The following is a 27,868-nucleotide window of genomic DNA, read 5'->3' on the forward strand; positions in this document are numbered from 1 at the left end:
TTTTTTAACATTTTTTATTGCTATAAGACATACATAAAATTTATCATTTTTACCATTTTTAAGTGTACAGCTAAGCAGTGTTAAGTACCTTCTCATTGCTGCACAATCATAATCACCACACACCACCAAAACTTTCCATCTTCCTGAATGGAAACATTGTATCATTAAATAATAACTCTCCATTCTCTCCTCCCCAGCTTGCAACTGCCATTCCATATGTTGCACATTGAGGATCCCTTATCTAAAATTCTTTTTTTTTCTTTTTAATGAGACAGAGTTTCACTCTTATTGCCCAGGCTGGGGTGCAGTGGCACAATCTCGGCTCACTGTAACCTCTGCCTCCTGGGCTCAAGTGATTCTCCTGCCTCAGCCTCCTGAATAGCTGGAAGGGAAAACAGTAGAAGTAACCAGCATTTGCTAATTGCTTGCCGTGTGCCAGGTGCTTTACCCAATCACTGCATGTATAGCTCCCAATGACTCTGCGAGGTAAATATTGTAATAGCCACTTTATATAGGAAGAAAAATGAAGGCACTGAGACCTTAAGTAACCACCTCCAAAGCTGGGATTTAAACTTACATCTTGGATTCGGAGGCCTGTATTCATTCCACTACACATGTTGTTCCTTATGAATCAAGGCCGAATGTGACAACTCCTGGGGGAGAAGCTACAGGAAGGTACAAGAGGAAGAGAACAGATTACCCCTTGTCTGATGGTAAAGGCACATGACAGGGGTAGGTGTTAGAGGTCAGGAAGGTTTATGTTTGACAGAAATGGAGGGCAGAAAAAATTGCACAAGCAGAGCAAAATAAGAGAGGCAGAAAATTCAGTACATACTTCGGGCCCAGTGGAACTGTGGGCCATAAGGCTGCAAAGTGGTGCAGGGAAAAGTCATGGTCACAATGAAATGCTAGCTCAAAGAGTCTGAACTCCACCATCAGGCAATGGTGAGCCACTGTAGGTTTTTGAAATGGGACATAGAGTTATGCTTCAGGAAGATCACCATGGCAATAATGCATCACAAGGATGGAAGTGGTGAGAGTAGTTTAAAGGTAGGAAAAGCAGTGAGAAGGTCACTGGTGACAGCAAATGAGGCATAAATAGAATGGAAAAGAGGATATGGATGTGAGAGATATCTCAGAGATGGGAATGACAGAACTTGGCAATAGTGATTTCATAACGCATTTCATAAAGCATCAAGTAGGCTGACCATACCTTCTGGTTTGCCTGGGGTATGTTTTCCTGATGTAAGGACTAATGGCATCCTTTCACTCTCAAAAAGATCCAAGTTTGGACAATAAATTATATAACCATATTAATTAGGAGCAATTAGTAAACAGAATCAAAGCTAACTCTAAGATTTTAAACCTGGATTAGTAAGGAAAGTGGTAACACCTTTGGAAACACAGAAGGGAAATCAGGTTTCTGGGAAAGATGTTGAGTTTTGATCTGGACATGTTAACTTTGCTGCTGAGGTGAGGATTTATTTAAGAGCGAGAAGCACCTTGCCCATGGATTTCCCCTGTATCACATGAAGGAAGGCATCATTGACCTAAAACAAAATGCAAAAGAATGTAGTCAGATTTGCATATATGGATATTTCAACAAACAGTTGTTGCTAGTTCAGTTATTAAAATAACCAACATATTAAGATGTATCTCCAATGAACTATAAATAACTAAGTATGCAATACTAACTAGTTATCACAAATGCAAAGGAAAACAACATTCAAGAATAACCCAAGCTCAATATTTCTATCTAAATGCGTAATTCTCAGTGTTGTCAAATACACGCCAGACGGTAAAAAGTCCTAGACCTGTCCATACTCCACCGTAATAGCTCTTCGTTTTCTAGCTTTTGAAAGAATGGAGCCAATGGCAGAAGAATCAATATTTTTATGTTTAATAATTTTTGTCTTTTTATTAAAATTGTCCTGTTTCCTATGTAACTGAAATTGTAATCTATCTTGAATCTTTTTTAGGAAGTACAAGGTTACAAAACATATCTAAAACAGCTACAGTAATCAAGGCATTGTCATATTGGTGAAAGAACAGACAAACAGATCAATGGAATAGAATAGAGAATCCAAAAATAGATCCATACAAATATAGTCAACAGATCTTTGACAAGAGAGCAAAGCAATTCAATGGAGACAGAACAGTCTTTCAACAAATGGTGCCAGAAAAACTGGATATCCACATGCAAAAATATGAATCTAGATACAGACCTGATACTCTTCACAAAAACCACCTCAAACTGGATCATAGACCTTAAATGTAAAATGCAAAACTATAAAACTTCCAGAAGAAAATATGGGGAAAAATCTAGGTCTCCTTGGTTTAGAAATGAGTTTTTAGATACAGCACCAAAAAAGCACAATCCATGAAAAAAAAATTGGTAAGTTGTCTTCTTAAAGTGAAAAACTTATGCTCTGCAAAAGGCATTGTTAAAAGAATAAAAAGACAAGCCACAGTCAGAGAGAAAAATATCTGCAAAACACATATCTGATAAATGACTTGTATCTAAAATATACACATAATTCTTAAAACTTAACAATAAAAAGCAGGCAAAAGATCTGAACAGACACGTCACCAAAGAAGATATACAGATGGAAAATAAGCATATAAAAAGATGCCCAACAGCATGTCACTAGGGAACTGCAAATTAAAACAACAATGAGACATCACTACAAACCTGCCAGAATGGCTAAAATCCAAAATACTAACAGCAAATGCTGGTGAGGATGTGGGGCAATAGAAACTCCCATTTGCTGCTAGAGGGAATACAAAATGGTACAGTCGCTTTGGAAAACAATTTGGCAGTTTCTTACAGAACTAAACACATCCTCACAATACAATCCAGCAATTTCACTCCTAGGTATTTACCCAAATGATCCAAAAACTTGTGTCCACACAAAAGCCTGCACATAAGTGTTTATAGCTGCTTTATTGACAATTGCCAAAACTTGAAAACAACCAACATGTCCTTAAATAGGTGAATGGAAAAACAATCCGTGGTACATCCATACAACGAAACATCATCCTGTGATAAGAAGAAATGATCCACCAAGCCAAGAAAAGACATGGAGGAACCTTAAGTGCATATTTCTAAGTGAAAGAAGCCAGTGTGAAAAGGCTACATGCAGTCTGAATCCAACCATATAAATTCAGGAAAAGGCAAAACTGTAGAGAAAGTAAAAGGATCAGTGGCTGCCAGGGACTGAGGGGCTGGGGGTAAGGATGACTATGTAGAGCGCAGGGGATTTTTTTAGAGCTGTGAAGCAATTAAATCTAGACAAAAAGCAATTAAATCTAGACAAAAGTGATAGTAGCATGACAAATGTGAAAGAAGACTTTTGCAAAGTCTCAAACTAACATCTAGAGCTTTGCAACTCAAAGGGTGGTTCAAGAACCCCAGGCTTCTGCATCACCTAGGAGCTTATTGGAAATGCGTGATCTGGAGTCCCATCCTATCCTCATTGAATCATAATCTGAATCTTAACAAGATTCCCAGGTAATTTGTATGCACATCAATGTTTCAGAATACACAAGGAACGTTTGCAACTTAGTAAGAAAAAGACAGGAAGGCCAGGCATGATGATTCATACCTGTCATCCCAGCATTTCGGGAGGCCAAGTTGGGAGGATCACTTGAGCCCAGGAGTTGGAGGCCAGCCTGGGAATCACAGGGAGACCCCATCTCTATTAAAAAAATTTTTTTAATTAGCCGGGCATGCTGGCACATGCCTGTAGTCCCAGCTACTCAGGAGGCTGAGGCAGGAAGTCACTTGAACTTGGGAGGATTGCTTGAGGCCCAGAGGTAGGCTTCAGTGAACCATGATCGCATCACTGCACTCCAGCCTAGGTCACAGTGCAAGACCTCCTCTCAAATAAACAAGAACAAAACCCAAAGAGACAGGAAGCCAAATACAAGACTACACAAACAGCTTAAATTGCAATTCAAAGCACTGGAAACCTGAATGGATACCAAATATATATAAAGAGATGCTTAAATGTATTAGAAATCAGGAAAACTCAAATGAAAAGAGTAAGGTGCCACTTTACGCCTTATCAGTTTGGCAAAAATCTGAATGTTGGACATATCAACAGGGTGGCAAATAGTCAAGAATTCTCACGTGCTGCTAATAGAGGCACAAACTGGTCAAGTCATTCTAGAGAGTAATTGGCAGTCAAATTAAGTATGCATACATCCTATGACCCAACAATCTACGCCTGGGAAAATAACCCCAAAGTGACCTTTGCACAAGTCCCTAAGGTTACACATATAAGGCTGTTTACTGCTGTACTATTATGGCTTGATTAGGGAATCAAATCAACCTCAACGTTTATCAGTAGAGAATGAATCTGTAAACTGTGGTGGATGTACGTCATGCAGCACGATGTGGCAGTGGGAAGCAATGAACTGGATACAGGAACAGCAACACAGATGGATCTTAAAAAGACAGTGCTGAGAGAGTTTATGAAACAGAACAAGGTCTAGTGCCTCACACCATTTATGTAACTTAAAAAGAAATTAACACACAAATTAACTCTATTTGTTTTACAAGGAAATGTAAATCCAAAGATACATGTCAAACTCATCACAGACTGGCTCAGAAGCAAGGAAAAAGAGTAGGGAGAGGCAGTGGGAAACAAGGATAAAGGGAATAAGTAAGTAGAGACATTCATAAAATTACCGACATAAAACAAAAGATCAGCTTTCCATGATCCAACAATGAAAATGTGCTTTGAAATAAAGATTATGATTAATCAACCCTTTCCATTTGAGATTCTCCAAAAAAAAAAAAATACGAAAAATAAAATAAGTACAGGAACAAATCAATCATGGCAATCCCTCTGCCGTATGAAATCCCTGGTTTCTAAAACATCTATCTTTCAGAGCTCTGTGCCTTATAGAGACCTTTCCCATCTAAGCAAATTTAGACTCTCGACAAGGAGGTGGAAGAGGTCTAAGACAGATGTTTGAAACACTCATCCCACTTGTCAGTCATTTCCAGGTGACTCACAGCTGCATCACTCTCTCTGTCAGTTAGAAGTCACTTGTTCCCAGAGATGTGTCATAGCCCAACAATAGAAAATACTTGAGAAAATAAATATTATTAAAGCTAGTGATACTTTTTTGCTGGCATCCTAAGGGAATGAAGAATCTTCTGCAAATAAATGTTAACATAAAAAGAAAGCTGTCCTCTCAAATGCTCAAGCTAATTTTAATCATATTGCATATGAATCTTTATTAGAATGTGTCACATATTTCTGTGACTTCTATAACAGAAAATACTGGGGGAAAGCACAATCTTCTCATTCCATGACTTGAGCATTTCAAAATGTTGAACATCCATTATCTTACCTTGTTTTTCCGATATTCTGTCACCTTTCCATGTCCAGTTGCCACTTCTGTTGTAACTGTAGCTGCTTCTAAAAATAACCCAACTCTGTCCCTTTCTACCTGGTGGTCTCTGTCTGGGCTGGGAAAACAGACTGACTCTCAGTGGTGTTAAGGACTGGAAGTTTAATCAAGGTAATAAGGATCTGAGTGAGAAACTGAAAAGTAAAGCGTATGGCTTTAGACCAGTCTTTGGATAGCTACTTCAGATAGCCTAGGGACACTTTCCTCCTGGATTCTGCAGGCTGTGTTACAGAGAGGAAGACTGCACAATACTGATGCCTAGATATAATAGATACACAGGCTGTTCCCAGCACCCTGGTTTTCTGCCTTCAGTTGGATGAAGCCATAATTAAATTTGTCTCTGGAGAAATGCAAGCTGGCATTTGGAGCAGGATAAGAACACTGCTTTTGTTTTAGGATATAAAGGTTCTGCTGTTGGAATTTTTAACTAGTTCTTCAATCAGGAATAATCAAAGTAACTTAGAGTTTTCTAAATATATCATATTGATATGTGCATTCATTAGAAACTGGCTCTTCCCTTGAGATCTTCCCAACTAAAAAATAAACTCTTTATGAGCAAGGCTAAATATTACTTTTTATTGACTGACATACAGTGAATGTTTGATGAATAAAATAAATCATGAATTAATGAATATATCTGAGATGAATGGGACTGGGTTTTTCCTATTAGTTTTTGAAGTACAGGTGGTTTTTGGTTTCATGGATAAGTTACTTAGTGGTGATTTCTGAGACTTTAGTGTACCGATCACCCAGCAGTATACATGGTACCCAATATGTAGCCTTTTATCCATCCCCACTGAGAGTCAGTCTGTTTTCCCAGCCCAGACAGAGACCACCAGGTAGAAAGGGACAGAGTTGGGTTATTTTTAGAAGCAGCTACAGTTACAACAGAAGTGGCAACTGGACATGGAAAGGTGACAGTGGGGTCTTAGTCACAATTTATTTGCTTAAGCCAATGTCTAGAAGAGTTTTTCTGATGTTATCTTCCAGAAGTTTTTCAGGTCTTAGATTTAAGTCTTTGATCCATCTTGAGTTGATTTTTGTATAAGATGAGAGATAGGGATCCAGTTTGTTTTTTCTACATGTGGCCTGCCAGTTTTCCCAGTACCATTTACTAAATGGGGTCTCCTTTCCCTAATTCATGTTTTTGTATGATTTGTTGAAGATTGGTTGACTGTAAGAATTTGGCTTTATTTCTAGTTTCTCTATTCTGTTCCATTAGTCTATGTGCCTATTTTTAAACCAGTAGCATGCTGTTTTGGCAACTATGGCCTTGTAGTATAATTTGAAGTCAGGTAATGTGATGCCTCCAGATTTGTTCTTTTTGCTTAGCATTGCTTTGGCTATATGGGCATTTTTTTGGTTCCATATGAATTTTAGGAATTTTTTTCTAGTTATGTGAAGAATGATGATATTTTGATGGGAATTGCATTGAATCTGTAGATTGCTTTGGGCAGGAGGTCATTTCCATAATATTGATTGTTCCCATCCATGAGCATGGGATGTGTTTCGATTTGCTTGTGTCATCTATGATTTCTTTCAACAGCGTTTTGCAGTTTTCTTCATAAAGGTATTTCACCTCCTTGGTTAAGTATATTCCTAGGGTTTTTGGAGGAGTTTTTTTGTTTTGTTTTGTTTTTGTTTTTGTTTTTGTTTTTGCGGCTATTATAAAAAGGACTGAATTCTTGATTTGATTCTCAGCTTAGTCACTGTTGGTGTACAGTAGCGCAACTGATTTGTGTACAATGATTTTGTATCCTGAGAATTTACTGAATTCGTTTCTCAGATGTAGGAGCTTTTTGGATGAGTCTTAAGGGTTTTCTAAGTATACAATCATGTCATCAGCAAATGGCAGCCATTTGGCTTCCTCTTTTCCATTTTGGATATCCTTTATTTCTTTTTCTTGCCTGATTGCACTGGCTAGGATTTCCTGTACTATGTTAAATAGAAGTGCTGAAAGTGGGCATCCTTGTCTTGTGCCAGTTCTCATCAGGAATACTTTCAACTTTTCCCCATTCAGTATGATGTTGACAGTGGGTTTGTCACAAATGGCTTTTATTAATTTGAGGTAAGTCCCTTCTATGTCTGTTTTATTGAGGTTTTTATCATAAAGCGATGCTGGATTTTATCAAATGCTTTTTCTGCATCTATTGAAATGATCATATAGTTTTTGTTTTTAATTCTTTTTATGTGATGTACCACATTTATTGACTTGCATATGTTAAACCATCCCTGCATCCCTGGGATGAAACCCACTTGATCATGATGTGCTATCGTTTTGATGGGCTGTTAGATTTGGTTATCTAGTATTTTGTTAAGGACTTTTGCTCTATATTCACAAGGGAAATTGGTCTGTAGTTTACTTTTTTTGTTATGTCCTTTCTTGGTTTGGGTATTAGGGTGATACTGGCTTCATAGAATGACTTAGGAATCATTTCCTCTTTCTCTATCTTTTGGAATGGTTTCACTGGGATTGGTACCAATCTTTCTTTGAATGTCTGGCAGAATTCAGCTGTGAATCTATCTGGTCCTGGGCTCCTTTTTTTGTTGGCAATTTTTTTTTATTACTGATTCAATCTCTCTTCTTGTTACTGGTCTGTTCATGGTTTCTGTTTCTTCCTGATTCAATCTAGTAGGGTTGTATGTTTCTAGGAATTTATCCATTTCCTCTAGATTTTCTAGTTTGTACTTGTGTTCACAGTAGCCTTGAATGATCTTTTGTTATTTCTGTAGTATCATTTGTAATATCTCCAGTTTCATTTCTAATTGAGCTTATTTGGATTTTCTCTCCTCTTTCCTTGGGTAATTTTGCTAATGGTGTACCAACTTAATCTTTTCAAAGAGCCAGCTTTTGTTGCATTTATCTTTTGTATTTTGTTGTTGTTGTTTCAATTTCATTTTGCTCTGCTCTGATCTTTCTTATTCCTTTTCTTCTTCTGGGTTTGGGTTTAGTTTGTTCTTGTTTCTCCTGTTCCTTGAATGTAACATTGGGTTGTCAATTTGTGCTCTTTCATGCTTTTTGATGTAGGCATTTAATGCTATGAACTTTCCTCGTAGTACTTCTTTTGCTGTATCCCAGAGATTTTGATAAGTTGTGTCAGTATTATTCATTTCAAAGAATTTTTAATTTCCTTCTTGATTTCATTGTTAACCAAAAAAATCATTCAAGAGCAGATTATTTAATTTCCATGTGTTTATACAGTTTTTGAGGGTTGCTTTTGAAGTTGATTTCCAGTTTTATTCCACTGTGGTCTGAGAAGATACTTGATATGATTTTGATTTTCTTAAATTTATTGAGACTTGTTTTGTGACCTATAATATGGTCTAACTTGGAGAATATTCCATGTGCTGATGAGAAGAATGTAGAGTACTACAGCTGTTGGGTACAATGTTCTGTAAATATCTGTTAAGTCTATTTGTTCTAGGGTATCGTTTAAGTCTATTGACTTTCTGTCTTGACGATCTGTCTACTGCTATGAGTGAAGTATTGAAGTCCCCTACTATTATTATATTACTATCTCATTTCTTAGGTCTAGCAGTAATTGTTTTGTAACTCTGGAAGCTCTGGTGTTAGATGCATATAAATGCAGGACTATAACAACTTATTGTTGGACTGATCCTTTCATCATTACATAATGTCCTTCTTTGAATTTTTTTAAACTGTTGCTGCTTTAAAGTCTGTTTTGTCTATAAGAAAGCTACTCCTGCCTGCTTTTGGTTTCCATTTGTGTGGAACCTCTTTCTCCACCCCTTTATTTTGAATTTACATGAATCCTTTCGTGTTAGGAGAGTCTCTTGAAGATAGCAAATATTTGGTTGGTGGCTCTTTATCCATTCTGCCATTCTGTATCTTTTAAGTGGAGCGTTTAGGCCATTTACATTTGATGTTAACATTGAGGTGTTATGTACTGTTCTACTCATCATATTAGTTGTTACCTAGATACTGTTTTCTTCATTGTGCTATTGTTTTACAGGCCCTGTGAGACTTATGCTTTAACGAGGTTCAACCCCAGCCTACAGAAATGGGATTGTTTTTAAAAGGTAAAAACTTTTGGCTAGCAGTATGTTCTTAAGGTGAATTACATTAATCACATCATTGATCTAAGTTTATCTAAATCTTAGATCCTCTACAAATCTAATGAAATGGTGAACATTCAAGGAAACAACTGACAAGACTAAGTTTTGGCAGATGCACAGCAACTGGAACTCTCATACATGGGGAATGCAAGATGGCACAAGCACTGTGGAAAATAGTTTGCCAATTTATTAAAAGCTAAACATGTAGTAGCAAACCAATACAAGCAAAATCCCAAAATGTTAAACCAGACAGCTCAACTTTGGGCACATTTGTATGCCAGAGCACCAGTTTCTAATCCAGAATACAGCAAAAGAAATAGAAAACCTGTGTAATATGGGCTTTGGTAGGAATGTGGTATCAGTGGCCTTGTCTTCAAAGTCATAGGATATGGAAACTGAAACAGAATTGCTTCTGAATAACTGGGGCATAAAGAGCTGCTGATATCATTGAAGGTGCCCACTTTTGAAGGGGCATCAACATCTGTTATTTTTAGAATTCTGCACAGATTTATTTTAACGTTATCATTCAGAAGCAGCTACAATTCAATCCTTGCCTCATAACATTCTTCATGATGTTATCTAGGCAACACTGGAGAATGAGGAGAAAAGTAAAACCAATTAAACATCTGTGTAAATTGTTTTAAGTTAAACATACATCTAGCATATAGCCCAGAAATTTCAGTCCTAAAATATATAAAACCATACATCTACACCTGTCATGAATGTTTATAGAAGATAAATTTATAATCACCAAAAACTGAAAACAATCAAATGTCTGTATACTGGTGAATGAAAAATTTAAAAACTGTGGTACATCGATACAATGAAATACTACTCAGCAATAAAAAGGAATGGATTACTGACACACGAAGCAACATGGTGCACCTCAGAAGCATTACACAAAGAGAAAGAAACCAAACTCAAAAGGCTGATTTCATTTACATGACATTCCGGAAAAGAAAAAGTATACAGGAAGAAAACAGGTCAGTGACTACCAGTAGCTGTGGAGTAGGAAAAGGAGACTAATTACAAGGCACACAAGGGAACTTTTGGGGGTGACGGAAATGTTCTTATATCTTGACTGTGGTGGGGTAGCTATATGCTCTACAGGTTTGTCAAAACTCAGAGAACTGTACATCTAAAAAGGGTGAATTTTATTATATGTAAATTATATCTCAACAAACTTAACTTTTTTTAAAAAGTCAGGCAATGTGGTACTAAACATAAAAATAAATAAATTTTTGAAGTTGAGCATCAGCCTGGCCCATAGAAAATAGAACCTAATCAAAAGTTATGCCCTAATGCATCACTAAGGGCTGCAATCCCAGAGAGGCAAGAGTAAAGGAAAAAGTGAAGCAAATCAATGAAAGAAGGAGAAACTACAGTGCATTGTGTTACTGATTTTGAATTGGTTGTAGCTTCAGGGGGACACGTAGTTAGCTGTCATTCTCACAGGACATCTATAGAGAAGCCACTAGATAGTAGCAATGGTTGTTCACAAAAAAAAAAAAAAAAAAAAGAAAGAAAGAAAAAAAAAAAATGCCGGGTGCAGTGGCTCACGCCTATAGTCCCAGCATTTTGGGAGGCCGAGGCGAGTCGATCACCTGAGGTCAGGAGTTCGAGACCAGCCTGACCAACATGGTGAAACCCCATCTCTACTAAAAACACAAAATTAGCCTCGTGTGGTGGCAGGTGCCTGTAATCCCAGCTACTTGGTAGGCTGAGGCAGAAGAATCACTTGAACCCAGTGCACAGAGGTTGCAGTGACCGAGGTCACGCCACTGCACTCCAGCCTGGGCAACAAGAGCAAAATTCCGTCTGAAAAAAAAAAAAAAAAAAAAGAAGCGGGAGCCATATGAAACAGTCAACAGGGAGGAGAAAAAGCAAACAATTTATCTCCTTTCATTCCTCCCAATGAAAAGCTTGATCAATGGAGTGAAATACCTATACTTCTGGACTGCATTGCCCAGCCCCTGCATACAGTTTCTGGGAAAGCCAGAGGCTTCAACAGGTCCATTTGGATCAAACCTTTGCACCAGAGCTGCAGAAGTTCCTCTGTCATAAGCAGAATGGAGCCCTTGCCTCTAGGATCAATTCCCAACCCAGGAAAGCACGAGGCCATTAACGATGTTAGGAGATGCATCCCAGGGATAGTGATTTGGGCTGTATAAACCACAGGATCAGCTACAGGAGTCATCACTGGAAAAGTGTGGTAAATGGCCAAGGCCTGGAGCAGGTGGGGCCAGCAGATATGGAGAGTTTCACAAACTGGGTCTAGAACAATGGGCTATAATTAATAGACCTTCTAAACTAAAAGAGTAGTTTCATTTTTAAGAATATGCCACAGATACACAGAAAATTTCAAGCAAACAATTTCTATCCATTAACAATTTCTATCCATCTGTTCATATGATGATCTCACCTGACTTCTAAATAATAAACAAGTTCAGATCTGTGAGGTTAAACACCATGTCAAGCTGACATGTTCAGGGACCGCTCCATACAGAAAACAGACACTGCACATCTAAATAATGCCCTCCTCTGGACAGATCACAGGACCAATTCATGATCCACCCACCACAGCATGGATATAATCCTTCAGAAAATAATAAATTCTAAGTAGTATTCAAAATCTAAAGACTGTCTTAAATCTTTCCCTCTGAGACATCAATGCAAAAATGTTACAGTTGAGGGGAACTGAAAAAGCTCAACTCCATATTTTAACATGGCAATATCTTATGCTTTTAAAAAGTTACTACAATCATTATGTGCTTTTACATGTATCATCTCATTTAATCCTCATAATCACCCTAGGAGACAGGGTATATTGCTGCTCCTGTTACAGATGAGAAAACTAAGGCACAAAGATGTGTAATTTGCCCACAGCATCTGAACTTTGCTAGTCTGAGCCCAGAGCCCCATACTCATACACAGTCATTCAGCAGATATGTGAGTGCCTGCCAGAAGCTGGAGATATCGAGGTGCAGACAGCACATGACCCTGCTTGTACACAGTTTATGCTCTACGGGAAAGACGGGCATTGGACAAGTAATCACAAGTAAATAAAGGAGAAGCAGAGTCCTACGGAAGTTCACACCCTGTGCCTACTCAAAAATCTACGGTGCAAAGTTTGTGGTCATATTAATATCAACTACCAAGGTTCAATCTGCAAGTACACATATTCAGGAGAAAATGCAAGCCAGTCAGATTCACTAGTGCTTTTTAGTTTGTATTTTCTCTATATACAGTACAGTGGTCATTTTCCAAACCTAAACAGGTCCTGATAAAAAACTTTTCCAGTATTAAACAATTTACATGTTTACTAATTTGCTCATTTAATATTTTTCTTACCCAGGCTTTAAAGTTCAATGAAATTAATTATATATCCATTTAACCATCTTCATTTTCAAAAGAACAAAGAACAAAATATATAAATTCTGGTACTGCTCAGGAAAATATAAGAGTACTGGTTATTTTAACTACAACATAGTTCTTTCACACAGATAATTCTATGATAAATAGATAAACTTCATTCTATAAAATAAGGCTTCTCAGAAGTGACTTCTTGGCTTGTTTGAGGAGAGAGTTTGACACAGTCATAAGAAGCCCAGATTCTGGCATCAGATGGTCCAAGACTAGATTTACTTCCTACCTATCACTGGGCAAGGCTCCTAGCCTCTACAAGTCCTGATTCTTTCATCTGTAAAATGTAATAGAGTTGCTGAGACCTCAAAGGGTTGTTGTGAAGGTTAAAGGAGATAATGCATGTAAAGTGTTTAGCATAGTTCTTGACCCATAGTAAGCGCCTAATGTATATGAGCTGTCATTCCTATTATTAATCCTCTAAATGGTTTGCATATTGAAAGAAACAGAAAAAGAAGAAAAGGTAAATGGATGGTGTATGAATGAGATGCTTGAAATGTGTTAGGGAGCATGGCCTAAAGAGCCACCCAATTACACCAAGGGCAGCAGAGTGAGAACAACTCTATAAATCCCACATGCTGAGCCCTCACTGGAAAGGAGAAGGGCAAATGGAAGCTGACAGGTGGTTAGTAATTACATAGTCAATTCATGTTTACAGAGGAGAGAGAACTTCAACGGGGATAATTAAAACCATAATCTACCTCTGGCTTTCATTCCTGCCTAAACAGCACCTAAAAGACCTTGAGGGAGAAGAGGCAGTTCAAACTAACACTTGTTTCCACTTCTGTATACCTGATTGTCCTTATCCCTTATCAATGGGTATAGCCTCAGGTAAAGCAAACATCCGGTTAGAAGTCACATGCTAAAAGCCGCAGGATGGAAGGGGACTCAGAACTTGGGGTTTTCATTTTTTTAAGTCACAAGTCCTTTTCTTAAAAGTTTGAACAAAGTAGTTAAAATGTACAGCTACTCAAACTCCAGCAGCGATGGTGTCCCAGAGAACAAGCCGCTCACATCTACACCTGCTGCCCCCAGCCCCACATCCCTGCTGTGGTTCCTGCAGCACAGTCTGAAAACTACTCATAACACTTAATTTTAGAGAGGCAGAAACTGAAGTCAGAAAAGCAAGGGGACTTCCACAAAATGACACAGCTGGAGGGACAAAGCTGTGACTGGCATCCAACCAGTATTCCACCAGACAGTTAGGTTCTCTTTACCACTGAACACCATCTTCCTAACTTACATACTAAAAAGACAAAGAAAATAAGCCATGTTTGAAAAGAATGTGTCTCCTCACAGGAAGAAACAACCATGGAAGGCTGGTTAGCCACGAAGTCTGGCACCGACAGCTTGGACTCCACTAATCTGCATTTGAACAAAATATCACCTCCATCTATGGCTGACAGGAGTTACCAAGACAGTTTTTTTGAACATTAAAACAAATTAAGTCAAAAAAATAATAAAGTCTTCACAGTGAATGCCTAAGCGATTCACATTTACAACTATATTGCATATGCATGCTTACAGTTACACTCCGGAGGAAGTATAAGCCACATTAATGAGATTGGGGGGAAAGAAAAAAGGGAGTGAATAGCCAACAAAATTAACTACAGTGACTAATGGATGAATTACAGTCTTATGATGCCAGGCACGATTTAGTGTTCTTCTCACAGAACCCCAACGTAGATCATCTGGTTGTGCTTTAAAGCATCTATATTTTAAAACCAAATGTCATGCCAAGCACTTTCTTAGACTTGTATGCTGTAGAGTTCAAAGTTCATATCAACACGTGTAAATCATTTTCTAAAGTACCGTAACTTTCCCCTATTTGAGAGAGCAGGAATGTGGACAGAGCCCTCAAATTTCAGCTTCACATGGCCTTCAGGGATTCAGATTCACATTGGGCCTGAGTCTACTGCCATACAACCCAGAAGACTAGGAAAAATCCTGTGGCCCCGACTCCTGTGCAATTCCACTAGTTTGTGTTGCATTTTCACCTTTTTATTTTGTAAAAGGAGGATTTATAGTATCCAGAGATAAATTTATACCCAACAGCTTGACACAAAGTATTTCCTGGCCTCATCCGCATCACATCCCTTAAGTACGTCTCACCTCCTCCAGCTTGAAAACCATTCCGACATATGGTTGTATGCGCCCTTGCTGGCAGTACTGAAGCAATGAAGACAGGCTCTTGGAGAAGACAGGAAACTTTGTTTCTTTGTATTGACCATAGAGCAGGCCCATGGCAGAGACATTCTTCAGGAGTAGAAGGTTGGCTGGCACAGAAGCGATGTTTCCTCCAGCAAATCCCACCACCACAATCCTGCCCTCCCATGCCAGGCTGAGGAGACAGAGAAGAAGAAAAAGAAATTATAAAAAAAAAACAACATACATTCACACCCATTAGGATGGCTAGTCTCATAAAATAATAAGTGAAAAATGTTGGCGAGGGAAATTTAAGCCCTTGAGCACTGTTGGTGGGATTATAAAATGGTGCAACTACTACAGAAAACTGTATGAAGTTTCCTCAAAAAATTAAAAATAGGTTTAGCAATTCCACTTCTGATATATATCTAAAACAATTGAAAGCAAGGTCTCAAAGAGATACTTGCATACCCATATTCATAGCAGCAGTATTCACAATAGCCAAGAAGTAGAAGCAACCTATTGTCCATCAACAGATAACTGATAAGCAAAATGTGATATATACATATAATGAAATATTATTCAGGCTTAAAAAGGAAAGAAATCCTGTCACATGCGATAACATGGATGATCCTTGAGAACATTATGCTAAGCGAAATAAGCCAAACATAAAAAGATAAATACTGTATGATTCCACTTAACAGGAGGTATCTAAATTAGTTAAATTCGTAGGAACAGAAAGTACAATGGTGGTTACCAAGGGCTAAGAAAAGGGAGGAAAGGAGAGATGTGGTTTAATGGCTATAGTTTCAGGTTTACAAGATGAAAAAGTTCTTGAGATCTGTCACACAACAATGTGAATATAATTAACACTATTGAACTGTACATTTGAAAATGGTTAAGATGGCAAATTTTATGTTATCTGTTTTTTACCATAATAAAAAAAAAAGGAGAATGAAAAAAAAAAGGAATGTACATTAATTTTCACAGAGAAAGAAAGGGCAGAGGTTACCAGGGGTTGGGAAGGGGAAAGAGGCAATTAATGTTTAACAAGTACAGAGTTTTTTTGGGGGATGATTATGCAACATTATGACTGTATTTAATGCTGGTGAATTGCACACTTATAAATCATTAAAATGATAAATATTAGATTATGGCATGTTTTACCACCATTTAAAAAAAAAAAAAACAACATGTATTAAATCCACAGCTGGGAACTCCTCTTGACCTTGCAAATTGGCAGGAGTGAACCATCCTTTATTATTTTGGGCTTCTCAGCAAAAAAAAATATATATATATATATATACGCCATAAGCAAGGGATTAGGGAGCCAAAGGAACTAGCCAATTTTATAAGGGGGCCCACTTTAGAATAAAGGCTGTTGAACGAGGTGCAGTGGCTCAAGCCTATAATCTAAGCACCTTTGGAGGCCAAGGCAAAAGGATCACTTGAGCCCAGGAGGTCAAGACCGGGCTGGGCAACCTAGTGAGACCTTGTCTCTACAATGTATAAAAATATTAGCCAGGCATGGTGGCATATGCCTGTAGTCCCAGTGATATGGTTTGGCTGTGTCCCCATCCAAATCTCATTTTGAATTGTAGTTCCCATAATCCCCATGTGTCATAGGAGGGACCTAGTGGGAGGTAACTTAATCAGGGGGACAGTTACCCTTATGCTGTTCTTGCGATAGTGAGTGGGTTCTCAAAGGATCTGATGTTTTTATAAGGGGCTTCTCCCCAGCACTTCCCTTTGCTGCTGCCATGTGAAGGAAGACATGTTTGCTTCCCCTTCCACCATGACTATAAGTTTCCTGAGGCCTCCCCAGTCATGCTGAACTGTGAGTCAATTAAACCTTTATATATATATATATATATATAAATTACCCAGTCTCAGGTATGTCTTTATTAGCAGTGTAAGAACAGACTAACACACCCAGCTACTTGAGAGGCTAAGGCAGGAAGACTGCTTGAGCCCAGGAGGTCAAGGCTGCAGTGAGCCACGGAGCCCTCACTGCACCACTATACCATTATGCTCCAGCCTGTGCAACAGAGTGAGATACTGTCCCCCCCCCAAAAAAAAAAAAATCAAGGCTATCTATTCAACTACCTCAACCACTTTGTGGAAGAAAATTGGACATATAGACAAATGTCACTCCATAGGTTGCATTGAGGTAACTCAGTTTGAAGATTATGAACTTAAGAAGCAGAAATAAGAAGAATACGCTTTAATGAGGGAAGAACCATTTGCTTTATACAAAGACTTACTTTAGGATTTAGGATTCCTTTAATGCATGTGCCTCTTTGGAGAATTTTAAATAATCTACAGAAATTCAAAAGTATTCTGCAGCCCAGTATGAAAAGTCCCCTACAGTACCATTGCTAAGCAGTGAGTTACAGAAACAACTTTTGCAAACATCTTTGATATAAAATACGTGTATATTTGTTTGGTTTTTGCTTTTTGCTTTTCTTCTTTAGAAGGGAAATGAGAAGCTATTGCTAAAACACAATTATCCAGAAGGCAAGGAGGAAGGCAAGAGATGGGAGAGTTTTACCAGCTCTCTCTCCTGGCATTCCACTTGGACTACACAATCACTTTGCTTTTTCTCTAAGCACAGCACCAGGCATGGTGCAGTGATGAACAAACATATAGACTGCCTGCCATTCAGCTCAGGAGCTAGAGAACCAACTGGATCCCTTTTGTGGGTCGGCTGCTCTCTCTGCTTCTGCTGCTCCTACTTGAAACTGAGATAAACTACAAAATTATGCTTGCCAGGATGACATGAGAAATGAAACCAATGCTATCAGAGTCTACTCCAGAATCCTTGGTTGAAAACAGAATAAGAACTGGTGTGATACAACACTCCTACTAAATCTCCAGTTATATTTTTTAAATAAAACAAGTCAAGGAAGTATCTACACTGCTGGTTGCTTTAGAAAGCAGTAAGATGAGAAGAGCCCGTACCTTGGTCCACAGTGAAATGGGAAAAGGGGAATTGCTGTCCCAGTAATTCTAATATCTGAATAATACCCTCTGCGAGAATTGCCCACAGACATGGATATAAAGTAGTTAGTGGGAGCTGGCATAGCTGAATTTAACACATACATAATTTCTAAAGCATTTGGCATTGCCAACTAGAGAGTCTGCAGTCATTTTTTGGATATTTTCCAGCTGGGTATTTTGTTTTTGCTATATATAAGCATTTCCTGATTTTCTCTGCTTCTATTCCTTTTCACCCACCCACTCAGCTGTTCTCGTTGATGCTGATGCCTACAGGAGAAGTGAACAGCAAAGATGAGAGAGAAGCAAGGCCAGAAGGAAGGCAGAGATCAGGAAAGGTTTCAGCTCGAGCTCCTGGGCAGACCACCCCACACACCTGCGGAGAGCCTCCAGGAAGACGTCTCCTCCCACCATGTCGATGGCCACATTCACCCCGCCCTTGCCCACCAGCTTCCTCACTGCATCCTTCAGGCTGCCCTGACTGTAGTTCACACTGGACTGCGCACCCCTCTGCAGCACCAGCTTGCACTTTTCATCACTTCCAGCAGCAGCTATTACCTGCATCAAGAACACAAGGTATCTGATTATCCAGAATGTGTCCCAAGAAAGTGGCACCCCACCTACCCCAACTCCAGCCAAGCCATGCTGCTCAACGAAATCATTGTGACTTTGCTGCCCTGGCGTTGGCCTTGAGCACACACGTCGAGCCCAACACACAGATCATCCTACTGGCCCCTCCATGCCCTACTGGCCATGAGGTCCACATTTCTAGAAATCCTGGAACCCTAACGGGGTAACTAGAAGGTGGTTTGAGAGACACTCAGAAAGTCTTCTCAAATGCAAATGAAAACCACCATTTATTGAGCACCTACTATGAAACAAGCAGTAAGGACACAAGATGGGTCCTTTAGAGCTAAGAAAGCAAGATACAGCAGAGTGATGGGGAAAGTACAGACGGGTCCAGAAATGTAAACAAAAGGCACCCAATCTAGATCTAGAGGGTAAGGAATGACTTCCTAGAGGGTAAAACATGATTCAATAGAAAAATCTTGAGGTTAGAGAGACCTTAGTCCAAATCCTGGCTTTGCCACTCACTAATTACGTTACCCTAGGCAAATTACTTAGTAAGAACTAATGCATTTTGTTACTATTTGCCAATTACTATTCTAAATGTCTTACATATATGAATAACTCATTTAATTATAATAGCCCAATGAAATATACAGTATCATTATCCTTGTTTTGTAGATGAAGAAACTGAGGCAAAAGAAGTTAAGTAACTTGTTACCCAAGGAAGGTGACAAAAAATGGGATACGGGCTGGGCGCGGTGACCCATGCCTATAATCCCGGCACTTCAGGAGGCCAAGGTGGGTAGATCACGAGTCAAGAGATTGAGACCATCCTGGTCAACATAGTGAAACCCCGTCTCTACTAAAAATACAAAAATTAGCCAGGCATGGTGGCGCACGCCTGTAATCCCAGCTACTCGGGAGGCTGAGGCAGGAGAATTGCCTGAACCCAGGAGGTGGAGTTGCGGTGAGCCGAGATCGCGCCATTGCACTCCAGCCTGAGTAACAAGAGCAAAACTCTGTCTCAGAAAAAAAAAAAAAAAAAAATGGGAGACAGAGCTGGAGCCCAAACCCAGGTAATTTGTCTCCAGAGTCCATGCATTTAACTTCCATTCTGTTTGCCAGCTTCTCAAGGTTTCAGTTACCTCATCAGTAAAGTAAGACATTTTAAAAACTATCTCCAGGCACAAGCTCAAGAGAAAAAAAAGAAAAATAATTAAATGGTACACTGTATATAAAGCACTTGAAAACAAAGTGTTAGATAAATTGAAGCCATTGTTACACACGTGCAATCATTTATTCTATTTGAATCTCATAAGAACATTATGAAGGAAGTATAATTACTACCATTCTTCAGAGACACAGACTCAGAGAGGTTGGGCAATCAACCAGGGTCGTCCAGGTAGCAGGTGTTAGAACAACTATTCAAGCCCACTGCTGCGTTACTCCAAAGCCCATGCTTTTCTACTCCATCAGCCTAGGAGAAAACCATACCTAAGGCTGACACGGATGGCATAGATGCTGGTGGGCCATACTGTGGGGAAGTCTGGGGTTTGGAAGTCTTCAGAAAAGCTGCAAACACTCAAGTCTTGCCTAGACGTGCCTCATGATGGGGCAGCACCCACCAGCCCAAGCACTTTAGTCTCAAGGTGAATTTGCAATGGAATACTCCAAGAACACTGGTGCCCTTGAAAGATTCCAAACTGACCCATAGCTATTTGAAACTGAATGCTTCCCTCAAATGCTCCCTGGTGGAACCCTGAAATAGCTGCAGTTCACTGAGGTCTATTAGCACACAGTGCCACAGTGGGCAGACACTGCTCTAGGGTCAGGCACCTGAACTGAATCCCAAGATTCTCACGGGGTCTCCATGAGACCTGCAGTGAACCATTTTCTCTCTTGGTGCCTCGCTTTCTTGACTTGTGAAATAGGGATAATAAACACTTATACTACCCATTTCCCAGGGGCTTTTGAGGATCAAGGGTAAGATAATTGCTGTGGAGGCACTTTGGAAGCAATATGAAATGCTGTAGACTCGAGGTGTAATCAAAATGACCTGTTCTACATAGGTGGCATGGTAACATTTATATTTTTGTTTCCTTTTGTTTAAAACCATTATTGCTGTTAAAGGAAATACAGAAATACAGTGTAGATTAATTTTAACATATTAATTAAAGTGAGCTTTTCTCTCTACTATTTATAACAATTTAAAACAATTTGTACAATTTTATCTTCCTAGAAATGTTAAATAACCAATAGCTCTAGACAATAAAGCCAATTACAGTTTCTTCCCCAAACAGGAGCTAAAAGCTCATCCTTTTAACATGAAATGTGTTCATATCACTTGAGGAGCTTCCTGGTATCTATGATTACTTTCAGAACTCACATGTCCTCCCGAACGTAACTTAATATGAGAAAGGAGAGATGTCCCTTAAAGGAGTTCCAGACCAATTCAGTTATCTCCAAACCTATATATACCTAGCTGCCCTCTGGATATCCAACTGCATGCTCCACAGGAACCTCACATTCAACACGGCCAAAACCCAACTCACTCTTCCTGCCCGTGTTCTCAATCTCAATAGATGGCAACTCCACAAGTTAACTTAGTTTGCTCCTTCCCACTCAATGTCTAATAATAACAGGATTCTTTTTAAAGTGATTCTTACTGACATGCCCCGCCCTCTAATAGGCATTGCACGTGTAATCTCAATATTCCCACAACAAATCCATGGAGAAAGCATTCATTTACAAGGGAGAAAGCTGACGATATTAAGCTGGAGGCAGAGCTGGAATTTGAACCTATGTCAAGCTAACTTTAAAGGCCTTGTTCTTTTGACTAGAGCAGGATGCTCTCCAGGTACCAAATTATCTATTTTTTTCCACGTCAGTATCTCTCAATGCATTGCTTCCATGCGTTGGTTCAGGTATCCTATCCTAATCCCGGCTTGGATTGCTCCAAGAGCCTGTCCTATTGCTTCCAGACTATACTTGACCTTTCCCCTATCCCTCATCCCCATGGCTACTGGAGTGAACTTTTCCAAATGCAAAAACATCATTTCACTTCCCTACTTTAAATCCTCAAATGCTCCCAATAGCTTCCAATAAATGTTCAAATTCTTCAGCCCCACACAAGGCCCCTCATGACCTTATCTCTGCCCTCCTCTCTAGAGTCCCCTCCCACCATTTCACCCCAGGTCCTTGGCTCCAGAGATGCTATTTGCAATTCTCTGAATGTGCCATGCTAGTTCCTAGTTCTCTGTCTTCTAATAAGCCCTCCCACCACTAAAAAAGGCCTTCACTTCCCTTCTTACTTATCACAACCCATTCTTTAAAAGTCAGTTTAAATGTCTACCTTCTCCAAGAAGTCCCCCTTTTCCAACACTCACAGCTTCAGGAAGATGCGTCTGAAGAGACCTAAGTCTTTTTCCATCATTCATTCATTCATTCATTCATTTAAGAAATAGTTCTTGAGGGCCTACTGTGTTCTAGGTACCATGCTAGGTGCAGGACTACAGGGATGAACCAAAGAGACACTGTCACTGCCTTCATGGGGATTACAGTCCAGTAAGAGGGAGACAATAACACAATAACGAGACAAGTAACCACACCCTGAGCTCTGTATTATGAAAGAGAAGTAGACGGTGCTATAAAATTATACATACAGAGAAGGGAAAGGGGACTCACCTAGACTGAGAGACAGAGGATACTTCTCTGAAAAAGTGACGTTTGAGTTTAAATCTGAACGACAACTCTGAGCATTAGAGGTAGAGAAAATAGCATGTGCAGAAGGCATGAAGTGGGTCAGACCTTGCCAGGTTCTAGTAACTGGAAGGATGAGTGATTTGCTTCTAGGCCCCCTCCCTAGTCTGTAAGAAAATAGATGGCAAGACCCTGCTCTGGGTTACTTTATATCCCCAGTGCCTTGCACATGATTTTTAACCAATGAATGAATATATTGTTGTAATAAATATATGTTTGAAAACTGGAGTTAGGATTTTTTTTAAATGGAGACTCTAACATACAAATACCTTGGCCTGAAGAACATTTGTTGCCACATCTATCACTGCAAGGCCTGTTGTTCCAGCTGCTGCTGTCACTAAAACAACTTCTCTGTGCCAGAGAAAGACAAACGTTACTTCAGAAACCTTCAAAAGTCAACCAGTAATATGATTTCACAAACATTTTAGAAACAACATTTTAAAGCAAGAATGTTAGAGATCATTTCATTCAAACCTTCATATACACCTGTTCTCCACTCTGTAGGTTTATGGATGTGACTTCTAGATTCATGCTAATTTGGTTCAGATTTGAAGACTTCCCAGGAAAAAAATTCCTAAATCTCTCTAGGTAGCCTATCCCTCATATCAGTGGCAACCCTTTCTTTGAGCTACCATTCCAATTTATTCTCCAGAAATTCTATTTTAAAATCCTTCTCATATTAGATACTGCCCAATGTTAGAAGGTGATGACCACGTAATGGCCACTGCTCAACCAAACCCACCTCTCTGAAGCAATTCTGAGCGTCAGCTCTCTGAAAACATCAAGAAGCAATATGTATGCTCCAGGTAAAGAGTTAAACGTCAACACCTTTTCTTCTGAAATATCCTACCTAACACACTCAACAAGGCCTCACAGAAACAAATACCACGGGCCTCTATTAAACTCAAAGTAAAATGGGTTTGAATAAACCAACTCTCTACACTTTAATGCTTTTTTATGAGATGATCTCCAGAGTGGTCACGTTTAAGAGAGGTATTTCTCCGAATTCACACTGGCCAAGTTCACGGTCTATCATTTCCTCTCAAACAGAGAGATGTCCTCACAGTCATAAAACCCCAATCTCAAGTGGCTACCTCCCTTTGGCCTTTCCTCTGCCAAAAGGGAAGAGGTGGGGCAAGGCCTTGCTGGACACTTCTGATATCAAGAGAAGGGTATTTTCTAGCCTGGTGTCATCTACACAGTCCTTACCCAGGCTGTGTATGGGCCCGATGCTCGAGGGCAAAAATCGCAGTACCATAGGATATAGGGAGGACAGCAGCTTCTTGTAGGGAGATCTTTTCTGGGATCTGCCACAGGTTCTATAAAAGAGATAACAGTGACTTGTGGATGAAGCATATGTACCTAGTCATAAAGGTTGCTCAGTAAATATTAGGATTTGATTCGGTGACTGATTTGCAAAGGGAAACACTTGCCCATAACCAAGCCCAGTAGAAGTCAAGACTAAGCAAGCTGTGGCAGAGTTCACGACTCGAAGGCATCAGACTTCAAAACCCCAAGGCTGGCATCTGGCTCAGGAAGGAGCCAACAGGTAGAAAAAGGAACACAGATCACTCTACTGTGATGGATGAATGGTATGATGTGTCAGTTTTCCCTTAATAAAGATGGCAGAGGGCGGTGGGGCAGGGGGTAGGGAGAACAACTGTGTACTGTTCATCGCCAGGGGGCACCATTCACACCCTGCACAACCATACTAGACTACCCTGGCTGGCTCCATTCCCAGGGTGTCTCTTTCATAAGCTTTGTGTGGGGAGAAGACCATTACATCCAGCTCAATGCCCAAAACCAGTTTTTCTACTAAAACTACCTAGTCCAAATGAACAGCCAGCTCAGGGACTCAGAAAGCAAAATGCTGTTCTTCATTCAAACACTCAACACAAACAAAGCTCTGCAAAGTGTTGTCATGTTAATGAAGAGGAGTTTAACATTTGAAAAAATGAAGTGCTTAGCTGAGAAACAAGACATGACCAAATAAATACAAAGAAAAAGAAGGAGAGGGGGAGACGGGAATGAGGGATAGGTGGAAATTAAAGAAAACAAAGGAGAAAAAAATTTCCAAGCATTAATCTTGAGCGGTACGGATACCTTCTGATCAATGATGCATTCTTCAGCCATACAATTAAAGTTTCTCATGCCAATAACTCTATCTCCCTAAAGGAAAAATACCATTAAGGATATGTGCAAATACATGACCTTGCATTCCCTTTTGCTGAATTAATCAAAAACAAAAAAAAATCCACATCTCTGACTCCATAAGACACAGGTTGGTCTTAATTATCTATTCAGGGTTAATGTTTAGTAAATAAAATAAGGATTGTCTCAATACCACTACCAGGTTGCCAAACCAATTTGAGTGAGAACATTTGAGACGATGAGATAGAGTAAGGGAAAGGTTGATTTGAATTAGAAGCCCAGTCTTCATTTCACAAGAGGCTCAAATTCTCAGTCCTCTCGGTTAACGACCGAGGTGTTGCCTTTTATTCATAATAAAAAGTTTAAGGCAGCCAGGAATTTCCAGTGACTTATTTTACCCAATTCAGAATTTGTTTCTTGCCTTTTTATTTAGGTTTCCCTTTGGTGTCTGCAGGCAAAAACCAGTAGAAGCAAGGCCCTTTGGCTACAAATGAAGTTAGCACATTTTTCATAGCTACATATATATTGATTCCCTAGACTTCAACTAATTTACCTCTTTAACTGTGCTGACATCTGTGCCTGTCTCCAATACTGTCCCAGAAAACTCGAGTCCTAAAAACATATTGTTTAAAGATTAGGTTATCTGTAAAGTACAACACCATGGAGATGAGAAAACACTGATTGACAGGCCAATCCATTAGGTTCTGGAGCTGAGAGAGTTCAGGTGCCCCTCCTCCTCTCCATATGCGGGTAGAGAGGTAAGGGTGTTATACAAACATAAGATTTCATGATCACAACCTGGGAAGCTATAGCAGTCCCAATCTTACCATGACACAAATGAAAATTTCAAGAATGTGCAAAACCACAGAGAATTACAGGTACACAGGTACTTCTAACCCTAATCACTGGGACCTTACCTCCTATAGCACCCAATGACAACGATCATCGTATTTACCGGCTTTCAAGTCTCTTCTGCTGACTACAGGGCCCTCAAGGACATGAATTGCGTTTATTCAGACAGTATTTGACTCAACTGGATGAAGTGGTGCTTTCTGCCCTTTCCTCTTTCACTTCCGAAATTTCTGAATTAACGACCATGGTTCCTACTTGAGCTGCCAGAGGAATAGCTCAATTGAGTATGACATCTTCCCCTGCAACCAGCATTTCAGCAAATACAAACAGAAGGAGATGGTTCCAACTGCTGAGACACAACCAAACACCCTGAGACCAAAACACGGTAACTATTTTACAATCACTGTATCTTTAATAGTATATATCTGTATAAAACATACATGTGCTATATACTTGCTAAGCTGTACTTATAGCCCTTTAAATAAATTTCAACAACAAAAATCAGTCACTTGGCTGCCAAGAAACCCACAATCTTTTCTTCTCTCTTATCCTTTGGCATTAGGCTTTATTGGGAATGTGTCTGTGAGGCTGCAGGTTTTAGCGTCAAACCAATGTCTGTGATCCTTCAGTGAAGAAACAAAACTGGGGCAATATCAAGCAAAGAAAGGGAATGACTAGGGCCAATGATAATTTTAGTGAACAGAATTTTGGTGAAAATTCATTTGTTCATTTATTCGTATTTAGAGTATTTATTAGCACCCACTAAGAGCCACGTACAATGCTAAGCTGGGGGATACAATGTTGAGCAAGACAGGTGTAGAATCTGCCCTCATGAGGCTCACAATCCAGTGACCCTAATTCACAGTGAGATGGACACATCCAACTGAACCATCACTGATGGCAGGCAAACACTAACAGAGCACTGCCTGAGACCAAGGGTATGGTTCTGAAAACGCTGTATCTTTTTTTTCTCAAGCAGTCTCTTGGTATCCCCATACCCGGTGTGAAGGGAAGATGGGGCTTTTCCTGATATTGACCTCGGCAGACCAAAATATCAGCAAAGTTAACGCCACAGAAATGGATATCAACTCTGACCTGCAAAGGAAATAGAGCAGCAAAGCAGAAAACTACACATCCATGGAGACAACGTTCATTCAATTATACCAAAATAGTTACTGAATGACAACGATATGCCAGGTTCTGAAGTAAGAGCTGGGATACGCTCATGAGGCAAAATGGGCAAGGTTTGTGTCTTCATGAAGCTAAAGTATAGCAGAGAAAACAGACATTAACCAGATAATAATGAAGATACATATATTAAAACTCCAGTACAATACATGGGGCACACCTGTGTTCTCAAGCCACTCCACCTAGATTTAGGGATGATTCGAGGATGAATGTCGTTCAGCATGTGAACCCAGGAAGCAGACAGGCTGCCATCATGTGCTCATCCAAATAATCCGTGTTAGCCATGTTAGCTCATAGGCTCCACGCCGGTGACACTTCAGGGCTATGGCCGCCTTTCTCCCTCTCCCTGGGGGTCTCCAGCACTGAGGCCCACTGCCTGCTTGACGCTGTCTGAGGTTCTCATCTCCTCACCAGATGGCACTGTGTCACCAGAGAGGTCAACAGGCAGGACCAAAGTGACGTCCACATTTCAGTGGAACAGCTGCCCATATCCCTAAACGAATCCAATCCCAAATCTCTGCAGTACACCAGAGGCATATGTTCACATGGAAACACGGGGGTCACCGGGCTGGTTTGGGGGAGGCAGACGCCAAATAATTGGATGCCGGCACTTAAAACGTGGAACGAAGCAAAGGATGAGGTCCATGTACCTGTGTTAAACCAGTAACTTGCACATACAAAGTCGTGTGCAAATCAGAATTCTCTGTTTCTAAGGCAACAGCTCTGAGCACTGAGAAAGAGGCCTATAGGCGTGTTTTGGGGAAACAATCTTCCTTTGGCACTTTGGACCTTGGAAAGGGATTCAACCTCCTAGCCCAGGACGCAGTTGCCCTCCAGTCTCTCGGTCGCCCTCTCGCTTCGGAACTGGGAACTTGATTCAAGAAGGCAGGCTGAGGGGAGTGTGTGGTAGCGGGGAGAAGGGGAGGGCAGAAGGGGATAAGCCAGCCCCCTACCTCTTGAGGCCCGACGGAGCGGGGGGCCACCTCTTCAATGGTCAGGGGCTTCTTCAACACTGCGCAAATCGCGGCGCGGTAGTGCCGGCCGCAGCCCTGCCCGGCTCTCCTGCAACACAGAACGAGGGCCGGGTCACTGGGGCAGCCCCGCTAGGGCACCCCGGGACTGCTTGCGGGGCTTAGGGAGGAGCCGGAGTTGCACCTGCAGAGCCACGCCCGAGGGAGGCACCGCCTGCAGAGAACCGCCACCATGCCGAGGACCGGACCGCGCGAGGGGCGAGGGGGCGTGGCCAGAGCGCGGCCGGAAGGGCCGGACAGCGCCGCCCCGC

At 40.3% G+C, this 27,868-nt stretch overlaps 1 protein-coding gene and 1 long non-coding RNA gene across 3 annotated transcripts in view; one reads left to right on the forward strand and one right to left on the reverse strand.

Annotated features, from left to right (window-relative positions):
* The window catches only part of LOC119468253, a 47,176-nt gene extending 28,727 nt beyond the window's left edge, over positions 1-18,449 (forward strand). Inside the window, exons 2-3 of one of the 2 annotated variants that reach the window (XR_005196909.1) lie at positions 9,399-9,465; positions 18,315-18,449. This is a non-coding gene — a long non-coding RNA (uncharacterized LOC119468253). Of the gene's footprint in view, positions 1-9,398; positions 9,466-9,546; positions 9,721-18,314 lie in introns of those variants that run through there. The other variant, XR_005196910.1, reaches the window with a different exon arrangement.
* On the reverse strand, positions 1-27,868 carry LOC108289412 (quinone oxidoreductase-like protein 2). The gene is made up of 10 exons (XM_017508841.2): positions 27,742-27,868; positions 27,540-27,648; positions 26,397-26,493; positions 25,100-25,158; positions 24,499-24,564; positions 23,605-23,714; positions 22,665-22,746; positions 18,443-18,624; positions 15,037-15,265; positions 1-1,550 (listed from the first exon to the last, which is right to left on the reverse strand). The coding sequence occupies exons 1-10, from the start codon at positions 27,789-27,791 to the stop codon at positions 1,482-1,484; spliced, it is 1,053 nt and encodes a 350-aa protein (XP_017364330.1). The 5' UTR covers positions 27,792-27,868; the 3' UTR covers positions 1-1,481.

The sequence above is a fragment of the Cebus imitator genome, unplaced genomic scaffold (assembly GCF_001604975.1).
Source record: "Cebus imitator isolate Cc_AM_T3 unplaced genomic scaffold, Cebus_imitator-1.0 Scaffold402, whole genome shotgun sequence".
NCBI classification, from domain to species: domain Eukaryota; kingdom Metazoa; phylum Chordata; class Mammalia; order Primates; family Cebidae; genus Cebus; species Cebus imitator.

Excerpts from the sequence above, each read along its gene's own strand:
- LOC108289412 (XM_017508841.2), bottom strand. The coding sequence starts at position 27,791 with ATGGTGGCGGTTCTCTGCAGGCGGTGCCTCCCTCGGGCGTGGCTCTGC. Across the intron at positions 22,747-23,604 it reads CGGGCCCATACACAGCCTGG|AGAAGTTGTTTTAGTGACAG; the intron begins GTAAGGACTGTG and ends TCTCTGGCACAG. Across the intron at positions 15,266-18,442 it reads TTCCTGGAGGCTCTCCGCAG|CCTGGCATGGGAGGGCAGGA; the intron begins GTGTGTGGGGTG and ends CTGTCTCCTCAG.